This window comes from Octodon degus, unplaced genomic scaffold (genome assembly GCF_000260255.1).
Source record: "Octodon degus isolate 3935 unplaced genomic scaffold, OctDeg1.0 scaffold00267, whole genome shotgun sequence".
NCBI classification, from domain to species: Eukaryota; Metazoa; Chordata; class Mammalia; order Rodentia; family Octodontidae; genus Octodon; species Octodon degus.
This window is the reverse complement of record NW_004524843.1, coordinates 1,436,574-1,463,488: the sequence shown is the minus strand read 5'-3', so window position 1 is coordinate 1,463,488 and position 26,915 is coordinate 1,436,574. Positions and strand designations below refer to the sequence as shown.

At 32.7% G+C, this 26,915-nt stretch overlaps 1 protein-coding gene across 2 annotated transcripts in view; it reads right to left on the bottom strand.

Moving 5' to 3' along the window:
* Positions 1-26,915, bottom strand: part of Scn7a (sodium voltage-gated channel alpha subunit 7) — a 112,894-nt gene that overhangs the window by 22,903 nt on the left and 63,076 nt on the right. For both annotated transcript variants that reach the window (XM_023706625.1, XM_023706627.1), the window contains exons 10-17: positions 25,779-25,982; positions 19,854-19,950; positions 18,010-18,248; positions 14,847-15,002; positions 12,209-12,565; positions 4,621-5,064; positions 1,925-2,027; positions 9-160 (exon numbers count right to left, since the gene is read on the bottom strand). In XM_023706625.1, coding sequence (XP_023562393.1) covers positions 9-160; positions 1,925-2,027; positions 4,621-5,064; positions 12,209-12,565; positions 14,847-15,002; positions 18,010-18,248; positions 19,854-19,950; positions 25,779-25,982 — 1,752 coding nt within the window. The remainder of the gene's footprint in view (positions 1-8; positions 161-1,924; positions 2,028-4,620; positions 5,065-12,208; positions 12,566-14,846; positions 15,003-18,009; positions 18,249-19,853; positions 19,951-25,778; positions 25,983-26,915) is intronic.

Sequence of the window (26,915 nt, the reverse complement as noted above, 5' to 3'; positions counted from 1 at the left end):
ACACCTACCAGAGTGCCAGAGCTGAGCAGAGTGACAAGGCCAATGAAACACTTGAACCAGCTGTTTTCCACTATTTTACAGCAGGTCTTCCTTATATTCTGCCAAATTTTTCCATTCTTGTATTCTTTACTTATTTGACTAGGTGAAGACCTCCGACGATCTGCCAAGAATGAAAACTTTATGAACAAAATTCTAGAACACTCGTGAAAAATAAACACCTCCAACTTTTTAGTAAAGAAGACTTAGGACTTATGTTTTTGAACTTCTTTATTTATAGATTCTGTGATAAGTGGCCTCTGCTTTATAGCATTTGATTTTTGCCTCTGCTTTAGTGACTATAGTCACCAAGAAGAATTTCCACATGTGGGTTGGAAGCAATAGGAAAAACTAAATTGGAAATGGCATGAAGGATACCCCTTTAATCTGCAGAACAATCTAAGAACACAATTAATCTCTTTTCTCTACCAAAACAAAAAAGGTACAAACATATAATGTTTTTTAGTGTTCCATTTTGATACTATCTTTGAATTCCCTCTCCCATAAAGGGCTTGGCATGACAACCATTCCTATTTAAATACTTGAAAGATGTTAAGAGGTATAGTAGTAAATCAATTAAATTCATTTGATTTTTCTCCATAAGTGACATGGAAATGGGAAATATGAGACAGCTTTAGAGAATAACATGAATGTTCAATACTTCATGGATCAAGAGAATATTTGTGTGGTTGAACTCTGAATTTTTGGTCAAAGTGTTAATGAAAGAAAATGTGAGTTTGGATAAGGGAATTGCTAACATCAGAAAATGAAGAAATGGATGCATATATTTTATAGTCAAAATATTTTTATTGTTTCCTTAGATTCAAATTGCACAACTCCATTAAAAACATACAATTATTCATTTACCTTTGAGAATACATGTTCTAGAATTCAGGCTTCTGATTACAGATTCTTACTTTGAAGACAGGAAATGGAGCACTTAGTAGTTACCATTTTGATGACTTTACAGTAATTTTGAATGCACAATTTTGCATTAATTTGTTAATTTCATTTGAAAAACAACTCATTGAGAGGTATGTGGCATATACCTAGTGTGTCAATGCCTACAGTCATATATTGTATTCTTATATTCATATTAAATATATAAATAAATTTGTTGCTGCTATGATTTATTTTCCTAAGAAATATATATATGATGTCTTTCATAATCAGCATTTTAAGTATTAACCCAAATTAATGAGGTGTAAAGCATCATGCTCTGCTGTAATGCGCAGAATTATATAATTACTCATATAAATTAATTATGAAAGTTATACATTTACTTAATTGAATTTATAGCATAAGAATACATTTTGAAATCATCATGACCAGTAACACTCCACTCACACACCACTGTTTATAGTTATTTTCTGCCTTAACCATAACTATAAGATAGCCTCTATAAGCTATGTCAATGAAGAAGAATGATGAAGCAATGAGGCTATTATTGAATACTGCTTTTGGTGGGGAGGCAAGTTCTTTTTCTTTTCAGAGATTTCCATACACACATCTACATTTGAACCTACACACATATACTAATTTAATCTTTTGTCTAATCCCAGGGCATTCATTGTTTTGCCACATTTGGAAATTATCAGATGAGAAAGTGAGTTATTCCAGAATCAAAGGTGGAAACTAGTGCATTAGAAACCCTGAGAAATAGGCCCCTTCCCCTCTTTTCCTATGTTAAAATTTTTTGCGACTTTTAACATGAGTATCTACTAGTATAGACATGGCTGTATTGCACATGCTCCCATACAAGTTCCTGCGTGTTCCTCTTTACAAACCTAATAAACACATGAAGATTAACAGTGAATCCAACAATATTGAGTAGGTTAAAGAATTTAGTGTGATTTCAATAAAATTACCAAAGAAACTGTTTTCTTACCAGTTATTAGATGCTTTGACTTTTCATGTTCATATATCATCTCTTCTTCAGAGGTAGGTATATCAACAGTACTGCATTCAGATGAGCTAGATTGTTTTATTTTCTAAAAAGAGAATCAACAAAAATTTGTAGTTTTAAGTTTAATTTTATCGGTATAGGTAAGATTTATTTCATATTTTATTTTGTTTATTTATTTATTTTTGCAGAACTAGGGATTGAACTCAGGCCCTTGGGCTTGCCAGGGAAGCGCTTATTCCACTGAGCCATCTCCCGGCCCCTATTTCATATTTTAGAAGTAAGAAAAATTATGTACAGAAGGAATATTTTGAAGTTTAAAAGACTTAAGCCAATTTCCTGAAAGGTATACACATGTTAGTGATTGTTGAATTTTATTAAATACTTTATTTAACCTAAGATACTTGATTTAAGCTAAAATACTTCAGATCAAAATTCATAGTAAAATGAAAATAGTGGTGTAAGAATGGAGATATGGCTTAGTAGTAAAACATTTGTCCAGCATGCCCAAAACCCTGATTTTGATCTGTAGCATTTTTAGAAGAAAATAAACAAACAAAAACCATTTTGTTCATAAGAGTCCACTTCAAATTTTACAAAATAATTTAGGTTTCAAAATTATCTTATGGCTATATACAAGTATGCCATAAATGCTAGATGAAAAGTAACAAAATATGACTAAGAAATAATGAAGTTAGTTTCACTGCAAAATTCAGTCAATATAATATTGTATTTGTATTTATCAAATAGGAATTCCCATGAAGTTATCATCAAATGCAACAAGAAAATTATATAGAATATTTTAATTAAAACAAAACCAAGGTGAGCATATTATATACTTGAAAAAAGTCAGATTCATTATATGATTAAGAGTGAAAGAAAAGTAGACAATAAACATTTTATTATATATATTAGCCTTATGCACAATAAGTGTAAAAGAAATATAGTTAGAAAGTTTTTATTTTCTTCATCAGGACCAACCATGCACCATGAGTGGCAACTTTTGAAATTTCAACAGTTTTTGTAATTTTACATTTTATCTTTTTTGTGTATTTTTTAAAGTCTACATTTTCTAAGGAAATTGTCAGGGATCTCTCAAAATGATGCAATCTGGTTAAAAGCAATGTTGTCTAAAGACCGAGAGACAGTAGTCAAAGTGTTCACACATTGACCCGGGGAGATAGCTCAGTAGCATAAGCGCTTGCCTGGCAAGCACATGGTCCTGAGTTCAATCCCCAGTTCTGCCAAAAAAAAAAAAAAAAAAAAAGTGTTCACACACAATACAGAAATGTGATTGGTTGGAATTTCCTGAGTCTTGTAATGGTTGGAATTTCCTGAGTCTTGTAATGTTATCAAACCTGAAAAGATTTACCATGCAAAATGTCAAAAAAAATCTCTCTGTGTAAAATGACAACACCTTCAATAGGTTCTAGGGGATCCTGAACCCTTGACTCTCAACTGCTGATAGATGATCATAGGGAAATTCAGAAGTTATTGCAGAGAGAACCCTTAAACCAGAAGAGTCTGGGGAAAATATAGCAGCAGAGATACTGGAAATCTGCAAAGACACATTCCCTGATCTTTGAGTGGCCTGAAATGATTCTCTGGGGGCACCCAAGACAAGAATGCCACAGTACACAATGATCTCTGTGTGTTTAGCTTTCTGTTAAACTCCTCCTCCTCCTACAACATGATGTCTCTTGCAAATGGAGACCATAAGCCATTTCTAGAGATCGTATATCTTAAAAGCTAAGTCAACAACAGCAATTACCATTTTTAAAATGTGGCCCTGGCTTTGTTTATTTATTTATTTAACCTATGGCTAATAAATCTACCAATTGTTTATAATTCAAACTGTAGTTTTTTTTGTATCTTTTTGCTCAACTTAATCTTATGTGTGTTACACAAATGAAATAACTGAAATTTTACAACTTAAGCAAGTTATAGGCTTTGCTCTTTTTTTCTTTCTTTTTTATTTTTTTACATTTATTTTACAGGTTCTACAGGGTCTTACTACACATATCAAACTTGTAGTGATTCCTCTATTTTCAGCCTCCCAAGTTCTGGGATTACAGGTGAGTACCACCATGACTAGTATGTTTCACCATCTTGGTGTGCCCTGGGAGCAGGGATGGCATGGCACACCAGGGATTGAGCCCTAGTCCCTGTGTTTGCCTAAGTACACACTTTGATCCACTAAGGTATCTGGCTAGCCCAGTATAATCTTTGCTTTTTACTAATCTCATTTTATATTTTGAAGATGGTAAAACCCAGGTATATTTGGTGATTTCTCAAGTCATACGTACTGATTTTAAAAACGTTTTTCTGTATGTTTCTCATTGAACCAAATTACCTGCTTCATTATTTACAGACTTTCATATTATGCCTCCTAAGTTTTCTAAATGCTTACACATATTAGGCAATGTTCTATGTACAGTTACTGCTGAACAATTTCTTTTTCTTATTCTTTCTATCCTCCTTGAGAATTACAACTATATCCTCCTTTACACATTAGGAAAATAAAACCTAGAAATTTAAGTAATATGTTCAAAAAGGCTGAAATTAGAACTAAAACAGGTAGATCATATACTGGGTGTATAGTCTGGCTCTGGAAACTCATCCCTGACATACCCCTTTATGAAGTGTAAAAAAGTGAGCAAATAACAAGGAAAAACCCTTACCCCTTTGCTGTCTCCTTGGCCTAACTTTCTCTGAATTTCCTTGTTATCTAGATTTTCTATGTCAGATTCTCCTGAGGCAATTGGTACAGTCTCAGAGACACTGGGACTAGGGATAAGAGACTGACTCTCATTTTCAGTCATTGTGTTTTTCTCTGTATCGCTGCTTTTCTCCTTCTCTGTGTCTCTGGGGAAATCTTGAGTATTGCTCAGTTCAGAAAGCGTGTGATCTGAAGCATTCTCTTTAACGTATGTATCATTTACATGGTCCATTGTTTTCTTTGGAAGGTTTTGCTTCTTGCACAGTATTTTAAGAAGAATATAGGTTATTGCTTTCTTAATTCTTGCCACTGCAAGCTGGACATTCATTGCTTCATTGTACTCCTCAGCTGTTGCGTCTTGGTATGAATGAAATGAACTCACAAGTCCCACAAACAGGTAAAGGATCTAAGTAAAAAAATAAAATGAAGATAAATATATCTCACTTTTTCTCCCTTTAAACAATATAAAACACCCTTCCACAGTGTGGATCCATGATCTGAACATGAATGTGTGCACTGCAGTGCTGCTCAGTTCACTTTCATCAGAGATGTGTCAGGTGCTGTCCTCCATTTGTCTCACCAGAACTCTTTCTGAACTCCCAAATGAGTTGGTTCTCTTTTACAGATGAACAGTCAAGCATTGTGTACATTAAATATTCAAATGAAACACAATAGACTCAAATATGCCTTATCCCAAAAGTTTATTTTATCACTAAGCCAGGCTGTTTTACTCAAGGTAAGCCAAGAATTGCTACTTTGGGCAACTAGTTCCATTTCAGCCTGTTTGGTGCGAGAGCTATCCAAGGTGCTGAACACATTGTACTACATCTTCAGATACACAGAAACAGATGTTGGGTAGATTTGCTCACACAAAAAAATGAGTTGTGAAAGAATTATTGCTCTAATTTTTTGGTCTGAAAACTTAAGTTTTTAACCCTCCAGAAGAGAAGCTTAATGATATTATTACCTATAAAGTAGGCAGCTGAGCTTAAAATCACTATCTATCTGAATATCAAGCATCTTAGACATAACATGGAACAGGTATTTTCCAACAATTGTTGATAAGCTAAACTTTAAAGAAAAAGAAGGGCTACAAGGATAACCAATATTTTGGCCCTAGTCCTTCAAGGTCAGTGAGTATTCAGGACATCAGAGAACCTGTACTGTAACATCCTTTAACTCAGTGGTGTCCCAAATTTTCTGATCAAGGAGAATATGGAGCCACAGAGGAAAGTGATCGATGAGGTAGAGTGTGCCTAAGGAGAGTCATATAGAGAGAAAACATTCTCTAAGGCTTTCACAGAAAGCAAATTGGTCAAGCAATGGCCATGATTCATCCAGATGGCTGACACTGACAAAGGATCTACGAACTGTGGTACAGGGTTTCAGGGTAAATCCTGAGGGATTTGATTGACTTTGTAAATGTTGTAAGATGCAAAAGTTACATTTTAGCTATATGGATCTTGATTTAACTTGGTCTTAAACATCCACCAGAAAATTATAAACATGGGGTATAAAAAGTAAAGCCATATTAACATGCTGAGCTTTAAATTGCTCAAGTTAACAACTTCTGACATTGCCAGTCCTACAGATAATTCACTACTATTATGCACTACTGTACTATATTGGATTATTTTGCTGAATTCACACACCTAAATTAAAAAGGGGATTAAAAATGAAGGACCACTTTGAAGTGAAAAGATACATATCAGTATATACTAAATAGGATGAATATAGAGCTATTTTCTCTTAGTTCAATGAGAAGAAAGATTTGTACTAATAGTGCTTAAACAAGAAATCATATTTGCGTCTTGTACTATGAATAGCTACTACAAAGATAGCAACAGGCAATATATTAATTATTGAAACTGTCCTATTAATTGGTTTTGAAACTGTCTCATTGCTATCTGTTTCACAATAAAATTAATTTAAAAATCTAAAATCAAATGGAATGAAAGAGAAGAAAAATTCAAAACATAATTTTTTTGATTGGAAATCAAATAAATGAGGAGCTGGAATCTATTAAATATTGAGGGATTTTTGCTTTAATATTATTCTAATCATGCCTGGATATATATTTAATTTAATTTGTAAATAGACATGGAATAGCATACACATTTAAACTCAAATTTAAATTAATTTCATATTGTTTTACCATTTCTTTTCTTGTTTTTATGCTTTCTTGTTTGGTTTATGCAATCATATCTGATATTATAATTTACCTGGTGCTAAGTATATAAATTGCATGCAAAACATTTGGAAATAATTTATGTTTATAAGGAATTGAATTTTTAAATGTATTTAATAATTTACAAAAAGTCTGTAGACACGAGATAGAAATTTAGTACAGTACAAAGAAAAGAATTAATCATATATAGGCTACTGAATGATACTTACAGAAGCATTATAAAGGATGTGTTTCTATTAAGTTCATTCTCTTATTAAATGTAGTCAGGCTTAAAGGGATGTGTAATATGAACAATCTTAGTGCCACAACTGGGAGTTGAACTTGTGTTTTGTAAAATATCTGAGTTCTACTCTTCTATAACAAAAATGATAGAATTATTTAAAATCAAATTAAAGATATGTTTATCCATACACTTTTTAAAAAATATTTTTACTTATAGCCTAGAATCATTGAAAATTTTATTGGGGAATAAGATGAAATTAGATTTTTAGAAATATAAAATCAGGATATCATGTCTGCATCTTGTACTATAAATAACTACTATGAAGACAACAATATACAATGTATTAATAATTGTACCTGTCCTACTAACCTGTTTTGAAACTATGTCATTGCTACTTGGTTCTCAATAAAATTTATAAAAAATAAATAAAGTCCCTTTCTTTTGCACAGTAGACATATTCAAGATGAAAAGATCCACATCTTCACAACTTAACTCCCTTCTACTTACCCCACTTTGTATTTACTCTAGTGTTATGATCATGGTGCCCCACAAATGGATCACTATTGAGAGAAATCAAATCTAAAGATGTATAGAGCCCCAAAATATAATGGCTAGCTAACAGCAAAGGGAAGAATATGATTTAAAGTTTCAAATCAGTAAGAATAAGAAACATAGATTGGAACTGACATATTTGTTTTCACATTTCTGCTTTCTCTCTGGCTTTCATCTGCTCTCTTACTCTGCCTCTGTGTGTGCACGAGTGTGTGTGTGCACATGCGTGTGTGTGCACATGCGCATGTGTGTGTGCAGAGTAGTGTTTCTTGCTAAAGCAATCATAGCCCTTTCTTTTATATGCAGAAATGTACATCCAATTTGGAAAATTATCCTTTTAAAGCTATTAGTCCAAATTATATTGTGTATAATTTGGGTTTGGACGGATGCTATCTCTACTTCCGAGGAAGTACTCTAAGTGACTGAATATAATAAATGCATCTGACACTTTGAGAAGTAGAGAGATTAGTTCAGAAATGGGCACGAGATTTAATAAGAGTATAAAAAATTTTTCCGTGGCTTTAGGAAAAAATCCCTCTTCCACTAGATTTGATAGATTGTGGTGATGCAAAATGTTGGAGAGCAGGAGCGATTCTGATAAAACAGAGCAAAGAGCACAGAGGGAGACAGCTGAGATCTGAATATCTGTGCCAGACACAATGGAAACCAGGTCAGTTGCTGATATTTTGTGTTTTATACAGTTGTATATTAGCTCAGCTTTGTTTTACCTATATAGAATAGTATACAGCTAGAAGTTTAATATTGTTAGAGGTTCAAAGTGTATTAATAGCTGCTAGGAGCTGAGGGCTTTGAATCATTTCACATGTTGGGCTCTACTCCAAGCTTCGTGACATGCTCCTCACAATTCCTGCTCCCCTGAAACCAATGGTTTCATTGGGAAGATGAGCCACTACAGTAAACAAACACAATGTCCATCTCATTCATGTATGATTTATGAAATGAAAAGAAATGAGGGTCAAAGGTAAAATTAGATGTAACCCATGACTTACTTTTAAGGTTTTTATAAATGTACTTGGTCTTTATGACATATGAGTAAGAAGCAAATATTCAGTCTGTAATTTTCCCATAAGAAAAATTTTCTTTTATAATTTTATAACACTTGTAGGCAATTAAACATACTTCTTTGATTCAAGAATTATTAGGACATTTAAAAGTGAAAGGTTAGACAAAATTGTTTTTGGACCAATGGATTATAATATTTGTTGAACTGTTATGTCAAATGAGAGTTTCTTTTTTTTTCATTTTACAGTACTGGAGATTGAACTCAGGATCTTGCATTTACCAGACAGGCACTTATACTGCTGAGCTATATCCCCAGCCTGAGAGTTTCTTTAAGAAGTTCTGATATCCATGCTATATCTACATAGTGATAAAATCACAATCACTGGGAATGGATCTAAAAGGCCAGTGGTTTTTAAAAATTCTCTGGATAATTGCAAATTGCAGGCAAATTTGACAGCCAGTGCTACATGTAACAGCTTTTTAAAATTTAACAAGCACTCAAATCACCTAAGGCTATTGTAGCCATGTAGATTATTTTTCTAAGGTGTGGAATATGATCTGAGAGTGCACGTTTCTCATGATCTGTCAGCCGTGGTGAACTTATTACACATGTATAGTTGTGTTTTCCTTTAAGTCAAAATACACTGATATATGGTTGGTTTTCTTAACTAAAACCTGAGTATTTAGGTTTAATGGGAGTGTTGGCACTTTGCAATAAATAAGTGGGTTTTGGGTTGCAGTTTGTCACTCACACCCTAAAAAGTTTGCCAGAATTTTATGCTGTCAGTACTACTTTGAATAGCAATACCAGTTAGTAGCTAGTACTATCCAGTAGACATACAGCAGCTAGCACTATCCAATAGAAATATAATTCACACGTAATTTTAAACAAAGTTTAAGTACAAACAAAAAACAAGTGAAAATGCCTTTATTTTATTTTAGTTATTTGGGGTAGGGTCTTACTACACAGCTCAGACTCCTAGTGATCCTCCTGTTTCCAGCTTCCCCAGCTCTGGGATTACAGGCATGCACCACCACTCCTGGAGTTGGTGCCTTGCTCAAAGTGCCTGGGGGTGGAGCCAGCACTACATGTGGTGCAGATATCGAACCCTGGACCCTGCACTTACTTAACAGGTGTTTAGTCCTCTGAACTATCTTGCCAGCCTGAAATTACCTTTTTAAAAAAATAATTTTATTGAGAAACAAATAGCGAGGAGACAGTTTCAAAACTGATTAGTAGGATAATTTCAATAATTAATACACTACATATTGTTGTTTTCTTAGTGGTTATTCATAGTACAAGATGCAGACATGATATCCTGTCCACAAATACTATTAGAATGCCTCTTTCTATTCATTGAATTAAGAGAAAGTAGCTGTCTATCTATTCTATTTTGAATATATAGATACAAAATGGTCATTTGTATCCATTTTCTGTTTAGTTTTGCCAGAGAAGGGTATTCCATTGTCATTTAAATATTGTAGGCACGTGAATTCAGCAAAACATTCCAATATAGTCCAGTAGTCCATAATAGCAATGGGTTTTCTGTAGGACTGGCAATGTCAGAAATTGTTGATATGAGCCTCTTACAGCTCAGCATATTAATATGGCTTTACTTTTTATACCTTGTTTTTATACTTTTCTGCTGGATGGTTAAGACCAAGATAAATTAAAATCTATATAACAAGAAATGTAACTTTTGTATCTGACAAGATCAGTTAGACCCCTCAGGATTTACCCTGAAACCCTGTACTGGAGTTTGTAGATGCTTTGTCAGTGTCAGCCATCTGGATGAGTCAAGGTCATTGCTTGACCAATTTGCTCTCTATGAAAGCCTGAAAGAATGTTTTCTCTCCATGTGACTCTCCTTAGGCACCATTTACATCATTGATCGCTTTCCTCTGTGGTTCCATAATCCTCTTGATCAGAAAATTTGGTACATAGCTGAGTTATATGATGTTACAGTACAGGTTCAGCTATGTCCTGAGTCCTCACTGACCTTGAAAGTCTAGGGCCAAAATGTTGGCTGTCCTTGCAGCCCTTCTTCTTGTCTAATATTTGGTGTACAAACCCTCCAGAAGACATGCTTATTGTTATTACCCTACAACATAAGCTGGTGAGCTTAACCTCACTATCTGAATGAATATCAAACATCTTAGACATAACACAGAACAGGCATTTTCCATCAAGTATTGATATGTTAAACTTTAAGTTCCTACAGAATATGAGGAAAGAAATTTTAAAAATAAAAAATATTTTTAAATAGGAATAAACAATTACATATTTTTACACAGAAATTTAGAAATCTAACCATATACAGCATTGTAGCAGAACAGTCAGAAAAGATCTAGAGTAGCAAAGGCAATCCTGGGCAACAGAGACAAGGCAGGAGGCATTACACTTCCTGACTTGAAATTATACTACAAAGCTACTGTGATAAAATCAGCTGGTATTGGCAACAAAATAAACCTGAGGATTGATGGAATAGAATAGAAGATGCAGAAGCCTCTGCAAACACACTCAGCCACCTTATCATTGACAAAAGGGACAAACATACTTACTGGAAGAAAGATAGCCTCTTTAAAAAATGGTGCTGGAAAAACTGTCTCTGTACATGCCAAAAACTAAAACTTGACCCAGGTCTATCACTATGCATGAAGCTAAAGTCAAAATGGATTAAAGATCTAAACATTAAAACAGAAACAGTAAATCTCCTGCAAGAGAAAGTAGGAGGAACTCTTGAAGACATAGGGGTAGGCAAAGAGCTCATGAACAAAAAGCAAATCACACAGGTAATACTTGAAAGAATTGACAACTGGGACCTGCTCTTACTGGGAAGTTTTTGCGCATCAAAAGAAATTAACAATAAAGTGGAAAGCCAACCCACAAATTGGGGAAAATATCTTAGCTAAGAAGCACTCAGACAAAGATCTGCTCCCTAGAATTTATAAAGAACTAAAAAACGTAAGTGTCCCCAAATTTAAAGACCCAATCCAGAAATAGGTATCCGAGATGAACACATACTTTTTTTTTAAAAAAAATGTGTTAGTACAAGGTTTACAAGGTCTCACTACACAGGTTGAACTTGTAGTGATCCACCTGTTTTCAGCCTCCCAAGTGCTGGGATTACAGGTACACTCCACAACACCTAGTCTCAGTTTATGTCTCAGCATGCCTTTGGGGCAATGCAGGCAAGGCACACCCTGGATGGTGCTCCGGTTGCTGAGCCTGCCTAAGTAGGTACTTTAGTCCACTATATGGCCAGCCCTCAAAATTACCTTTAATAATGTATTTTATTTAACTAAATGTACTTATAGATATTAGCATTGAAATGCATTCAATAAGGAAGCATTGTAAATTCAGTGTGTATTTCATATTTACTGTACATCTTGCATTAAACTGGTCATATTGTAAGTGATGAGAGACACCAAGCAGGGCTACTGGTCCCAATATTGCACCATTCAGTTATAGGTCACTGGACTTTATCAATCTACATTATGAAAATATCAACATACATTGTACTAGTTATTTTGAAAGACAATGTGAAAGCATAGAATACTTACCAACAAGTTTCCAATCAAAATAACCATCATGTAAAAACAAATGCATGAGGGTTGACCTGCCACTTCCATGCAGTCCCACAAGGTCTCTATCCATTCTCCACAAAGAATTCTAAACACAAATATGTAGGAGTGGAAGAAGTCATACATATTCCAACGGGGAAGCTGACAGTCTTTGTCTATGCGGCAGACACAATCTTTGTAACTCTGACCAAATAGCTTCATGCCAAACACAGTAGAGAAGAAGATGAATGTCAAGAGTAGCAGAATTGTGTCTTTTAAATTCCTGAATGAGTTATGAAGAGTCACCAGCAGCCTCCGAAATGTTGGCCAATATTTCCCCAACTTGAAAATTTGCAACTAACAAAACAATGAAAGAATAAGAAAGAAGCAAACAACAAAATCCAGTCAGTACTCATTGTATCCCACATTTAAAATTTTCATCTGCTACAAAAGTTACATTTCTTGTTATATAGGTCTTGCTTCATTGTGGTCTTAACTATCCAGCAGAAAAGTATAAAAGCGAGGTTTAAAAAGTAAAGCCATATTAATATGTTGAGCTGTATAAGGCTCGAGTCAACAATTTCTGACATTGCCTGTCCTATGGATAATCCACTACTATTATGGACTATTGGACTATATCGGAATGTTTTGCTGAATTCATGCACCTACAATATTTAAATGATAATGAAATACCTATCTCTGACAAAACTAAACAAAAAAGGGGATGCAAATGAAGGACCATTTTGTATCTGCATATACAAAATACTTAGGATAGATATACAGCTACTTTCTCTTAATTCAATGAACAGAAAGAGTTGTTCTAATAATGTTTGTGGACAGGATATCATATCTGCATCTTGTACTATGAACAACCACTAAGAAGACAACAATATGCAATGTATTAATTATTGAAACTGTCCTACTAACTGGTTTTGAAACTGTCTCATTGCTGTTTATGAATAAAATTAATAAAAAATGAAAAAATAAAATTTTTATCTGCACTGTACTGAAACATATATAGCTTTTAAGTTAATATTCAGGATTAGGTATTAATATGAACCTGTGAATATTAATTTTACATAAAAGTTTTAATAAAAATTACATATTATACAACTTTGTACAGAAATTTATACCAAGTCACTTTTGTTGATCAACTTGTTGGCTCTTATTCAGTATTATAATCATAAATATTTTAATTTTATATTTTAATATTTGGCAAAATAGTATCCATTCTTTGACTTACTATTCACAATATACAGGCTATTTTTCCACATTATGACATATATTGGTGATATTAAAAGAATTTGTCAGGATCTGTGGAATTCTATTGAAGATCTTACTAAGAAATTATCATGCCAAAGATCAAGTACAATATTTCATGTTTAATATCTATGCTATTCCTCTTTTTCAGCAGGTAATTCATATATATTTAAACAGTACAAATTCATCTTAAAATTTTGGTTTCTATCTTATAGTGTATATACAGACATCTAAAACCCACACATAATTTTAATATGTTACACTTTACTGACTTTTTCAAGTATATATACTATTTGTCTTTCTGAACTCGAAAGTAAGATTTTATATTTACCTATGTGAAATTTAAGCACCTTAGACTCATTCTACTATTAGCTGGCAATGTATTTTAATATTATCTTTTAGGACTTTTTGTTGTTTTTGACAGTCTTTTTTTATGTATTTAGTACAGGGTCTCCAGGGTCTCACGACACAGATCGACTTGTAGTGAAACTTCTTGCTTTTCAGCCTAACAAGCGCTGGGATTACAGGCATGCACACTACCCACAGTCTAAATTGCATCTCAGTGTGCCCTGGGGGTGGAGATCGCACCGCATGCTGGGGATCAAACCCTGTCCCCTGGGGTCTGCTTAGGCAGGTGCCTTAATCTGCTGAGCTATCTGGACATCCCTATTTTTTTGGTCAGTTTTATTCATCCATAATTTCATATTTACATCCTGTATATATTTCTCTTGTTCATTGTCTGCATTGTCAAAATATAAGATAGGGTTCTAAAGAAGCTGCCCTTTAGGAAACAGCCATTTGGATAAAATCAAATCTGCTTCATTGTTTCTAATTCCTGCTCCATTCTTTCAGTCTGTCACCAGAAGGAGACAGTGTGGCATTTACTGAACAGATAGCAGCTTCATAAATACTGTTTTACTATAGTTTTTATTTCCTTACTTTCTTATTGTCACTGCTTCCCTTGTTTGTAAACACATGGGATTCTGATATAATAAATTTTGCAGTAAAATTTAAAATAAATGTTCAACTCCAAATTTACAAATATTCATTCATTTTCACTTTCGCAGTAACAAATTAACATTCCATTCCTAGAATTTCTCGTTATCTTATTATTAAAATAATATTCAATTATAGTGGCTATGGCTTCTATAACTGCACATGAAATTTGCTGTATATATGGACCTCTTTATGTTAAAAGTTGGAACAAGTAACAGCATTGGGAACAGTTTAATTTTCATAAGTTCTTTATATATGGATCGATTCATTGAATATTACGACATTTCAGGTGGGAATATTTTCTGCTTCAAACATCCCACTGTATGTTGATTAAGTTAAGATAAATCAATAAATTAAAAATTACAGCTTTGATTCTACTTACTACAGTCAATCCTTCAATACTTGCTAGAAAAATTTCTACTAAACCAATGAACACAATTATGCTGTCAAAAATGTTCCATCCTCTTTGGAAATATTGATATGGATTCATGGCAATTATTTTAAGAATCATTTCTGCTGTAAATATTCCAAGGAAAACCTAAATAAAAACAAAACATGTCAGGGACAATTATTCCATTACTCATCAGAAATGTCACATACATAAACTGTCACCTAGTATCAACTTTTGACCTTCACTTTCCTCAAAATTTCTCTGAACATCTGCTGAGTTTGGGAGTCTGCATTATGACAAAAGACGCATATATTACATTTAACCATCCCATGTCAGAATCATCTATGAAGTGTCTAATATTTTCATAAATGGCATTCTTCCAGGAAACAAATAATTGAGAGTAAAAATCTTTCCATTTAAAAATATTCCTTCAGAATATGTTAAGATATTCAATTTTCCAATGTATAACAGAAACACACACATTCTATCTAGAATAAAAGAGCAAACCTACCAAAAATGTGCTGATTTAGTACCAACTAAATGTAGAGTTCAAAAATGACTGATACCAGTTTGGGTATTTATATTAGTACCTAGCAATTAGAGCAACAATTAAAGCTATGAAATAAAAATAAAATAAATTTGGTTTAATGTATTTGTTGTAAAAAATTATGTTATAATATATGGTACAGATTTTCAAAAGAATGGCAAATTAACAATTACGGTTATAGTATGTATTTTTATCACCAAATCTGTTGCTCAAATTAGCAGATAACACATTAACAGATGCAAGATTGGACAAATAATGGAACATTAATGCTTGTTTTCAATAAACCTTTATATTTCTCTTGTCTTTTTTACTTTTCATATTTTAATTTTTTAAAGAGAGTAATAATCATAATTGATAAGACATTAGAAGTGCCACACATTTAGAAGAACAAGATGAGAAGTATTCAACCGTGGTTTTTGTACTGCACGTTGCTATATTCAATATTGTTCTACAGATTACAGATATTAGCATATTGAGTTAGTCAAAGTGAAAATTTTAATCAATAACTGCTATTTTAAAGAAATGATGGAATTAGTAGTAACACCACCTCAGATATCCTGTTTATATACTTGCATGATTTTTTTCCTCCATCCTTCTTTTTTCCTGTGCTTTTTTTCCTTTCCCTCATCTTCTTTGTTTACTCCTTATGTTGAGTTTATTTGTTTTGCTATATCTATTATAAATTTCAGATTTTATTTAAACTTTCAGGTTCTTACACTAGGGAGACAGTACAATATTTACACATATAGGTCTGACTCATTTCATCTATGAGTATAGCTTCTAGTTGCATCCATTTTCCTATAAAATTAATAAACAAATTCAGTAGCATAAGAGGATACAAAGTCAATATCCAAAAATCAATAACATTCTTTTGCACAGATAAAAAACTCACTGAGAGAGAAATTAGAGAAACAATACCCTTCACAATAGCACCCCCAAAAATGAATTACTTAGGAATTAATCTAACAAAGGAGATAAAAGATCTATACTATGAAAATTGCAATGCTCAACAAAAGAGATCTAAGATGATTTCAGTAATGAAAAGATATTCCTACCTCCTGGATAGGAAGAACCAACATTGTGAAAATGGCCATACACCCAAAATTGTTATACAGATTAAATGCAAGCCCTATCAAAATACCATCAACCTACCTCACAGATCTAGAGGAAACATTCTTAAAATTTATTTGAAACCAGGAAAGACATAGACTAGCAAAGACAATCCTGGGCACAAAGGCAAGACAGGAAGCACTACAATTCCTGACTTGAAATTATATTACAAAGCTACAGTGATAAAATCACCATGCTACTGGCAAAAAAAAAAAAAAAATGAATAGAGGCTTAGTAGAACAGATCATCAGATTCAGATACAAATACAAATACACTTAGCCATCTTATCTTTGACAAAGGCACCAAACACATTCACTGGAAGAAATATAGCCTCTTTAACAAATGTGGATGGAAAAACTGACTCTCCACATGCTAAAAACTAAAACTAGACATGGATATTTCACCATGCAGTAAACTAAATTCAAAATGGATTAAAGATCTAAACATTAAAACAGAAACACTAAATCTACTGGAAGAGAAAGTATGTGGAATTCTTGAAGTCATAAGTAGTGAGTTCAGAGCAAAAAAATGAACTGCAACGGAAATACTTAAGAATAAACAACTGAGATCTCACCTTTTTGAAAAGTTTCTGCACATCAAAAGAAATCATCAACACAGTGAAAAGAAAACCCACAAATTGGGAGAAAATCTTTACCAACAATTACTCAAGGGACTTCTATTAAGAATACATAAAGAACTAAAAACAATCAGGCTCCAAAGTTCAAAGATACAAGTCAAAAATGAGCATCTGAGATGAATACACAATTCTTAGAGGAATAAATACAAATGGCAAATAAATACAAAAAAAAATGTTCCACAGCACTGGTCATTTGAGAAATACAAATTAAAACAACACTGAGATACCATCTCACACCAGAAAAATGGCTCTCATAAAGAAATCAACTAATAAAAAATGCTGGAGAGGCTGTGGGGAAAAAGAAGCCCTTCTCCACTGTTTATAGGAATGAAGCCTGGTACAATCACTTTGGAAATTAGTGTGGAGACTTTTCAGAAAAGTAGGACTGAAAATCCCATTCAACCCAGCTATTTCCCTCCAGAATAGTTTTCCAACAGAACTGAAAGCATAACATCACAGTGATATATGTGCACCCATGTTTACAGCAGCACAATTTGTAACAGCCAAGTCCTGAAAACAACCCATCACCTGAGGAATGAATAAAAATGATATGTTTTTTTTTTACAATAGAATATTACTCAGCTATGTAGAAATAAATACTTGAGGTCTTTGTAGAATGTAACAAGAAAGCAGGTTACTCAGAAACTGAAATTTAAAGCAAAGAATTTAAATGCCAGTTCCAAAACTATTTGATGACAAGAACATTTACAAATTGGAAGTTTGGGAAGAAGAAATGAAGTATAAACTTGATGTTTCACTTGGCAACAAGATGCACTGGAACAAACTGAAGCTATGGCAACATAATGATAATAATAATGAATGAAATTGCACATGAAAATAATACACAATGACAGTCTTACCAAGCTTCCATAACTGAAAAGATTCATGATGTCTTCACTCATTGGATAATGATCCATGGTTATAATAAGTATGTTTAAAATTATGCATGTGATAAGGAAAAGATCAGTAAATGGGTTCATTACAATCCGATGGCAAAAGTCTTTCAATTTTAGCCAACAGGGACAACAATCCCAGATAAAAAAAGTTTTCATAATCCTATACCAACACAATGGGCATTTCTTCTTGGATTTTTTAAGTTCTGAGATGAGAGAAAAGTTAAATATTAGAAATTGTTTCACTTTTGACTAGTAAACAGATTTAACTTTTGCATACAAAGAGCAAAAGTAAAATTCTGATTTGAAAGTAGAAGACTAGCAAAGAAAAATACTTTATGATAATAAAAAGCAGAGTAAAGTAAGTTTCCTCTATTTTATTTGTTTTTAGTTAGATAAATGAACATTAAGCAAATTATATAATGAAAGAAAAGTATTAGATATATCTCAAGAAAACAAGTATGGAATAGAGGCAAGACCACTATGATTCAAAATGGTATCTTTCAATATTACTCATTATGAAGAATTAACAGTTACATGTAAAATACGTAGTGCTGAGTCTGGCAAGGATCTTGTAATAGTACATTATACAATGGATCCTTGAACAACATGGAGATTTGGGACAAAGTCCCTTCTACAGTAGAAAATTGTAAAATTAGGAACTATTGCACTTTTGAAAAATGTAACTGATAAAATAAATGGTCAACAAACATATATTTTTATCTTTTGTATGTATATGACTACTGAATATATGTGAGAATTGCAGATTACTTTGTACTGTAAGATGCAATTTACCAGAGAGATAAACTGCTCATATAGAGATGATTAGCCTCATATGGAGTTTTCTTAAGTTAGTCCAAACTGAGTTCCCTCTGATAGCAACAGGAGGTGACTACACAATTATTAAAGCATGTGTCATGGTTTATTTTCTCAAGTGATGATTAAGTATTGCTTTTACACTTGTTTATGTTTCTATTGACTACAAATGCTGCCCCATTAGGTCTGTGTTCATGTACGTAATTTTTAAGAATTTTGACTTTTAACAGTGAATTTGCTGACTTTTTGATTATAAAGTATAAAAAGGCCGGCCAGAATGCTCAGTTGATTAAAGTGTGTGCAAGCAGGTGCACAGGCCCTGGATTTGGTCCCCAGGGCTGCTGTGCTTGCCCATCCCCAGGGCACGCTGAGACAGCAATTGAGACTGGGGATGAAGTCACACGCCTGTAATCCCAGCTCTTGGAAGGCTCTAAACAGGAGGATCACTACAAGTCTGATCTAGTAGTGAGATTCTGAACACCCTGTATACCCTTCCCTAAAATACACAAACAAACAAACAAGCCAAAAAGAATAAAATAGACTTTATATACGTGCTTTATGCCTTCACAAAACACCTTCTTTCTTAATAATTTTCAATACTTGTGGGCTACATAGTCTACCTGCATGTTTTTTAAAAAAATGTTAAGAATTTCTTCATAAATCAACACGCAGAAGATCACACACGATTCAAACTTACGTAATACGAGGGTTAGCTAAGTATTTCAATTCCTACTTTTAATCCTAAGTCATACTCCAATGTTTTTATTGTTAAAGAAAAATCTTGGTACTAATTGATAACACTTTTTTAATGTGCAAGACCATTTGTTTCTGAAGTTTTGTTCACTGTTTATCTTAATGTAATCACATTATTTAAAAATTTTTGTTATAACAATCTAAATTCTGAAAAAAATATTTCTTAAACATGAGTCTTATAAATATAATAATATCTTCCCCTTGAATGTTTCATTTGTTTTATTTTGTTTTGTTTACTTTACCTTCTTTATGTTCAAATGTAGACTCTTCCAAGGTATCTACAGAAGCACTTATAAAAGCTGGTGATCTTTTCTTCATTTCTATTTGTGTGCTTTTGTTCTGAAAATAAATTTAGTAAATATAATATTAGCAGGCTAGGGAGATAGCTCAAAAGCATAAGCACCTATCTGCCTGGCAAGCACAAGATGCTGAATTTGATCCTCTAGATTTGATCCATTATATAACATACTATTGCAAGATCCTTGCCAGACTCAGCACTACATATTTTACATGTAACTGTTAATTCTTCATAATGAATAATATTGAAAGGCACCATTTTGAATCATAGTGGTCTTGCCTCTATTCCATATTTGTTTTCTTGAGATACATTTAATACTTTTCTTTCATTACAGAATTTGCTTTATTTTCATTTATCTAACTAAAAACAAATAAAATAGAGGAAACTTACTTCACTCTGCTTTTTATTATCATAAAGTATTTCTCTTTGCTAGTCTGTTAATTTTAAATCAGAATATACACATATCGTTTAGAAGTCCTAGACTACAGCTCTAAGAAAGTACAAATCTTTCTAAAAATGCTGATTCTTACTTTCAGTAATCTATTTGGGTCTCATCATTTGACAATCTCTGCAAAGTCTTTAGACTTTCATTACTAAACTGACATAGGATTCTTTTAAAAAAATGTTATGACTTGTAATGAATAAAATTCTACACTATGAACTCAACAATAAAAGTAAAGGCCAGTGAACATTAGTAGTACTACTTATGTTTAGGAAGGAAGTCAGTATCCATTGCAAGATTAAGGTAAAATGTTCTATTTCAAACATGATAATGAATATTTTCCTAACACCTTGATGAGGTATTTTTTTCTTTAGTTATACATTAAATGTATAATTCAAAATTCTACTGGTGAAATGAAAATGATTTGGATTGTTTGATGATGAAAAAGTTATAAAGAGTATCAGGAAAAGGAATAACTTAGAAAGGCTGCCCCGGACATAACATATATGATACTGAACTAACAGAACAGGTTATTGTTCCAAAAAGAAATAATTTCTTTGTTTCTTATGTCTTTGGAGTAACATCTTAACAGGTATTTTTCTTTGTATTTAACAGTGTTTGAAAGAATCATTGCATTGTGAAGGCATGCAGAGTCCTTCATTTTGAGGCAGACATGACAAATTCTACATAATCACAGCAAGCACAAGAAAGCCAGAGATGTTTCCTGTGGTCATGTGCAAAACTGTGTTCATATCTGGACTCTGAAAACATGATAATGGGTTAAATATGAGACACGACATTGATTACTGGTTTTACCAGGGTTGTACACAAAAAAATAATAGTTGTCTGTTAATTCGAGATAAGCCAGTGAGACTAACCTTAAACGAAGTTAGCTGGCAGGAAGGCTGGTGCTGCCCTAGCACTGAGGAAGTAATGCCTAAGGCTCACCAACTACCTGCACCCAGCACAGTGCTCTGGTTGGCAGGTTCTGCTATGTATTCCAAGGTACTCTGATAGATACCAAGGCAATCAGCATATTCATCTCACTTGGTATCAGGCAAGATTCCTCTAATTTCTTAAATACCAAACGTAGAGGAAATTGAAACAAATCGTATGCATACTGATTTTCATTAAGGAAATGATAAATTCTCTGAATTTTTCAGAGCTTCTTTCCCTCATTTAATTTATATGAAAGCTCAATAGTTGAAGTTAATCTTTTTACTTATGATATGCTACTTTTAGGTAGTATTTTCAGCTGCATTACAAGGTAACATAAAACGGAAGTTATAATTTATACAATTCTAAGTTCCTGTGCAATAAAACCAATGGGAGTAATTTGTTTGTTACTAATATCTAACAAGGATTTCCCAAGTGTGTATCTTCGTAAATATGTTTTATAATATAGTGTGAAATACTCTATTTTTTTAAAGAAAGATGAATTTTTTTCTCATGGAACTGTGTCAGATAGTCACAATGTTTGTTTGCAAAAGGGTAACCAGCAAAGATAATTGTGTGTCAGAATAGGGAGTCGGGAGGTTGGTAGCAATGTAATTGTTAGTAGACTCAACACTGAGTTTTGACACAAACTGTGAACATATTTTAGACTACACAATGAATGGACCACACAGTAGCTTAGTAATATATTTAGCTACAATATTAATTAATGTATTTACTTAATATATTTACTTAACTACTTATAAGGGTTGAATGGCCATTTATTGGACTATTGCCGATACAGCCATTTCTGAAGCAAATTTAGAATATAATCATTCAGCAAGTGTCCTGTTTTGGAAATTTAAAAGCTCACTAGGGGACATGCCTGAAATTTAGACAATCCAATGAGATTAGACTGGAAATAGGAGCTTCTTCTTAAGCTCATTTAGATGTTCTTTATGACGGGAGCACGAATTAAGAACCTAGGGAACACCATACTTTTGTATTACTTAACTTTGTATGCTCCTCTCTGTTCAGGCTTGCTGTCTGTATCCAGCCATCCTGTCTTCCCACTCCTCTGACCCCTGCTCCCTTCCTTCAGCCTAGGCTCCTCCAGGACATCTAAATAAAACCCTTCTTGATTGAGAAATCCTTCCCTAAAGGAAGGATGCACCAGACTTCCATATTTCATTGTACTTGCTTCACTGTATTTCATTTTTTTAAATAAAATATTCATATAGTGAATCATAGGAACACAATATCTAGCTTCAATAATAATAATATAGTGTATATATAGTTTTTGTTTGTTTGTTTTGGTAGTACCAAGGATTGAACTCAGGACCTTGTGCTTTCCAAGCAAGCACTTATTCCACTGAGCTATCTCCTAGGCTCCCAAGGAATGTTTTATTAGATAAAGAAGCTAGAAGGATGTAAATTTAAATATGTCAAATATTTTTTTAAAAGCTGAATTTTCTTTCTCAGTTTTTGGCAGTAGCTAACAATACTTAGGAAAAGTTTCACCAGCAAACTGTAAATGATGGAATAATTCTATTTCACCACTTGCTTCAAGAGCAAGGTAGCAAAGTGAGTAATGAGTTTCCTCTACAATGATGATTCAGCAAATACAAAACCCACTTCAGGAACACCATAATGAGGGTTGGATTTAAGAAATGCTAAGAGTGGTGGTGCGCATCTGTAATCCCAGCACTTGGGAGACCAGGCAAAAGGATCACTCAGAGTCAAAGCCAGACTGAACTCTATAGTGAGACCCTGTCTCAAAAAAGAAAAATATAAAGACACATTGGATATTTGTCACAAAATCTAGCACTCAATTTACTTTATGTGCTGCTGTTATTGCTATTGTTATTGTTATGTTTTAATTATGTCTAAAGTCAGACTTAAGAATTTGTGTTCACAGTTTTTCCACTTGCATGTTTGTATCACTGGTTCTCAATAATCTTCATTATGGGTAAATTAAAGTTGATAGAGAATAACTAAAAATTTAATGTCTGATTTAGTAGTAAATATAGTATAGGTAACTATATTTGGTACATTGGAGATTCAAAGTAAATTTTCTTATTGAAACAAAGGGATAATTTTTATATCTCAACGGGATGTGACAGGTAAAATGTGACAATGTACATAAAGCATTTGACATTGAGTCTGGAATATAATAAATAAACAATAAATGTCACATCATAATTAATATTATAGTTGTGAAATAATATCAGCAATGTGAGATTATTCAAGATTATAAAGATTGAGAGTTCTTAGTGTAGACTTGTTTATGTGATAGCTTGAGTAAAAGCTACCTTTAGTATCAGATGTAATGATCATATATGACACTTTATTAATGCATTTCATAATTGTTTTCCAGTGCTTAGTTTATTCTAATTATTGTAAGATGTTTTACATGTGGTTTATTTGGGCATGATACAATCTATGACAGCTACTATATTTTTACAATTTTTCAGAATAAAAATTTGAACTGTAGTAAAGTTATTATATTTGCAAGTATCATAAAAATATCACAAGGTTAGAATAGTCTGAAACATAAATTTATCTGACTGTAACATGTGTTTTAAGCAGATAGAGCTATACCTTTCCCATGGTAGGAGAATATGATGCATTTATGCTCTTCTCACCCTTTAATTCTATTATTAAAATTATAATCTAAGTGGTCTGTCATCACTTCAATCACTTAAAAATCCTCAATGTTTTCCTTTTATAAATACATGTGTAAAGGTTTAAACATTGTACACATGCCTTTTACTCTCATTTCCCAGAAATGCTCACATGACACAATGTTCTAGGGCTCTTCCAGGAAAAGAAATTGTTTATAACTGAGTTTAATTAAAAAGCAAGAAAGCTTTATGTGATACAAATAGCAACGCGAAAGGAGATAATGGGAAATACAGAAATTCTTTCAAGGTCAAAGCTAATAAAAGCATTTCATCTTGGAATAAGAGAACTATTATAGTTCGGGAGACATTCATGTTTAGCCACAGCCCTTGAGCTTCTGAAATGCCACTTGAGAACAAATTACACATTCAACATATCATTTGAACATAATCATTCAATTTGAAGGACCCGACTCATTTCTGGATACAGACCACTTTTGTAATTTCTTTTTCTGTGACTCACTCTTGAGTGACAATAGTCTCTTTTTGTACATGTTTTCTTCATATTGTCCATAATTAACTTCTTGGCCAGTGATACATATGTTATGGGCACAAGTACCAAGTCATGGCTAAGATCCTATGTTGTACCATTTAGGCTTCACTTTTTGGTGCAATGATTTTCAAGTATTTCATTGATGATAATTTAATAAAATAGCTCTATGAGGCATTAATATTTCCTTCCCTTTTTACTAAAGAAGGGACCTTTGCTATTAATGAACCTCTCAGCTAATGTTCCTAGGCATTTTTTTTAGTGAGGGGTATTTGTGGGCCCCTTCACTTTTCCCACCTGCCTCTTTTCTTTTCATAAAGAAAGATTCCAGTCTAGGTGATTTTTCCATCTAAAATAGTTCAAGGAAGTTGAGAAAAGTTCCTTTGATCACATTTTAAAGCACACATTAGACTTTTAGAAATGATTTTCTTCAACTTTCTTATTCTACTTCTATAATTACTTTCAGATCACATAGCAAACTTTCTCATGTGAGGCTAGCAATCTGTAAAAGTATTCATCCATAACATTAAGGTGACTTCAATTATAGAAAAGATTAGACTAATCATAGATTTGATTATTCTATAGATAACATAATTCCCTGCATGTCATACATAGGATACATCCTGTTGAAAGAATTAGAAACTCCATAAATTTATTCACATATATAGCAATATATTGCTATGATAGTTCTTTAATCCATTCTTTTGGTATTTCATGACTTTTAAATGAATGAAATTGCAATCATCATTTAGGATTGAACAAGAGCCAAATTCCATAATGAATTCTGATGAGTTATCTGATGTAAATTTGAGTTAATAAAATATAACTGATTAGGACCAATCAATTCTGAATACTTTCATAGTATATCAGCAATGTAAATTCTGGAAAAATATATATGTTAAATATTTAAGCATATTTATGATTCTACCTACATTGTATTCGAGTTCTGTAATTAGAACAATTTTTACCTAATCCTATACCACATTGATATGAGAAAGCAAGTTGAGACAAGTGGATTTATACTAGCAGATTGTGATGAGTGCCCACCCTGAGATATTATCTTATTATGCAAAATATAAAGTAATCCTCATGATTATTTTAACAAACATTTAAAACATGTCTAATGAAGTCTGTCTTTTGGGAACCAAGGAGTACCAAAAAATATAAACTTATACAACAGGCATGCATCTAGAAACTTACCTAAAATCTGCCTTTTCTAAAGGAATAGTGTCAATAAGCTGAAAGAAAGAAAGGTAAAGTACTCCAAGACCTTAAGACAGAACACTTAGAAATATAATTTTAAGAAGCATAAAAAAATAGTACCTCAATGGCTTCATTTCCTTCTTGAAGAGCTTTTATTGTCTGTTGAAATTGTGGTTCAATATCAGTTTTTTCAGAAGCTATCTGTTTTTCTTCTTCATAGGCCATATAAAGTATGCCTAAAAACAAACTTGCCATATAAAAGGCAAACCAAAAAGATATCACAACAAAAAATATCATATAGATCTTTCCAGACGCATAAAGAATCTAAGGACAGAAAAAGTACAGATAATATTATGTACCTATGTATATTCTATTTTTTAAAAAGATAAGTAAAACTTTGTTATCATCATTAATAACTGTTGTAACTACAATTAGTTTAAACTTTGCCTTCATCTAAGAATAATTGAAAATATAAATGAAAGTGAAAATCTCAATTTTATATGTATATAAAATTGTGAGCTATAAAATATATGCTACAAAACCAAGGGTGGAATTAGGTCAATTAATTAATTTTGGGTGAGCATTTGACTTTCTGTCTTCATTATTGAATGAGTAATCATCTCTCATTTATTTACTTATATACTTATTTATGTAGACAATCTTGCTATGTTGCCTTAATTTCCAGGCTCATCTGATCCTCCTGCCTCAGTCTTGTGAGCCCCTGGGACTAGGAGAACATGCCATTGTACCTGGATAAAAATCATTGCCTTTTAATGAAGAAACTAATGCATCTCAAACAGTAAACTTATTCTATTTGCAAGAGAATCTTTGCATTTTGAAAGTGTAGTCAAATCAGAGAGTGTTGTAAAGAACATGCTCCTTTAATCATTGTGTTATGCGAAAAATCACAGCAAATTACAAAACCAGGCATACACAAAGCTGAGGAGAAGGAAGATTTATGAGATTGTCATAGTACCTGCATTGGTGTAAAGCATTTAGATAAATCATATGACTTGCATGACCTGTATGAAATCATCATAATGAACATATTTTAACAAAAAATATAACTGAGTGTGGGAATCTTTTATAATAGTTAACAAATCAAGTGAAAAATTCAAAGTTTTAGAAAACTACAAGTAGAAAATTATAAATACAGACTTGTGTTCATTATTTATTTCAACCAATTTAAAGTATGCAAACAAAATTTCTGAAAACAAATGGGGACATTCTTAAATTTTAGGCATCATTTTGAATGAA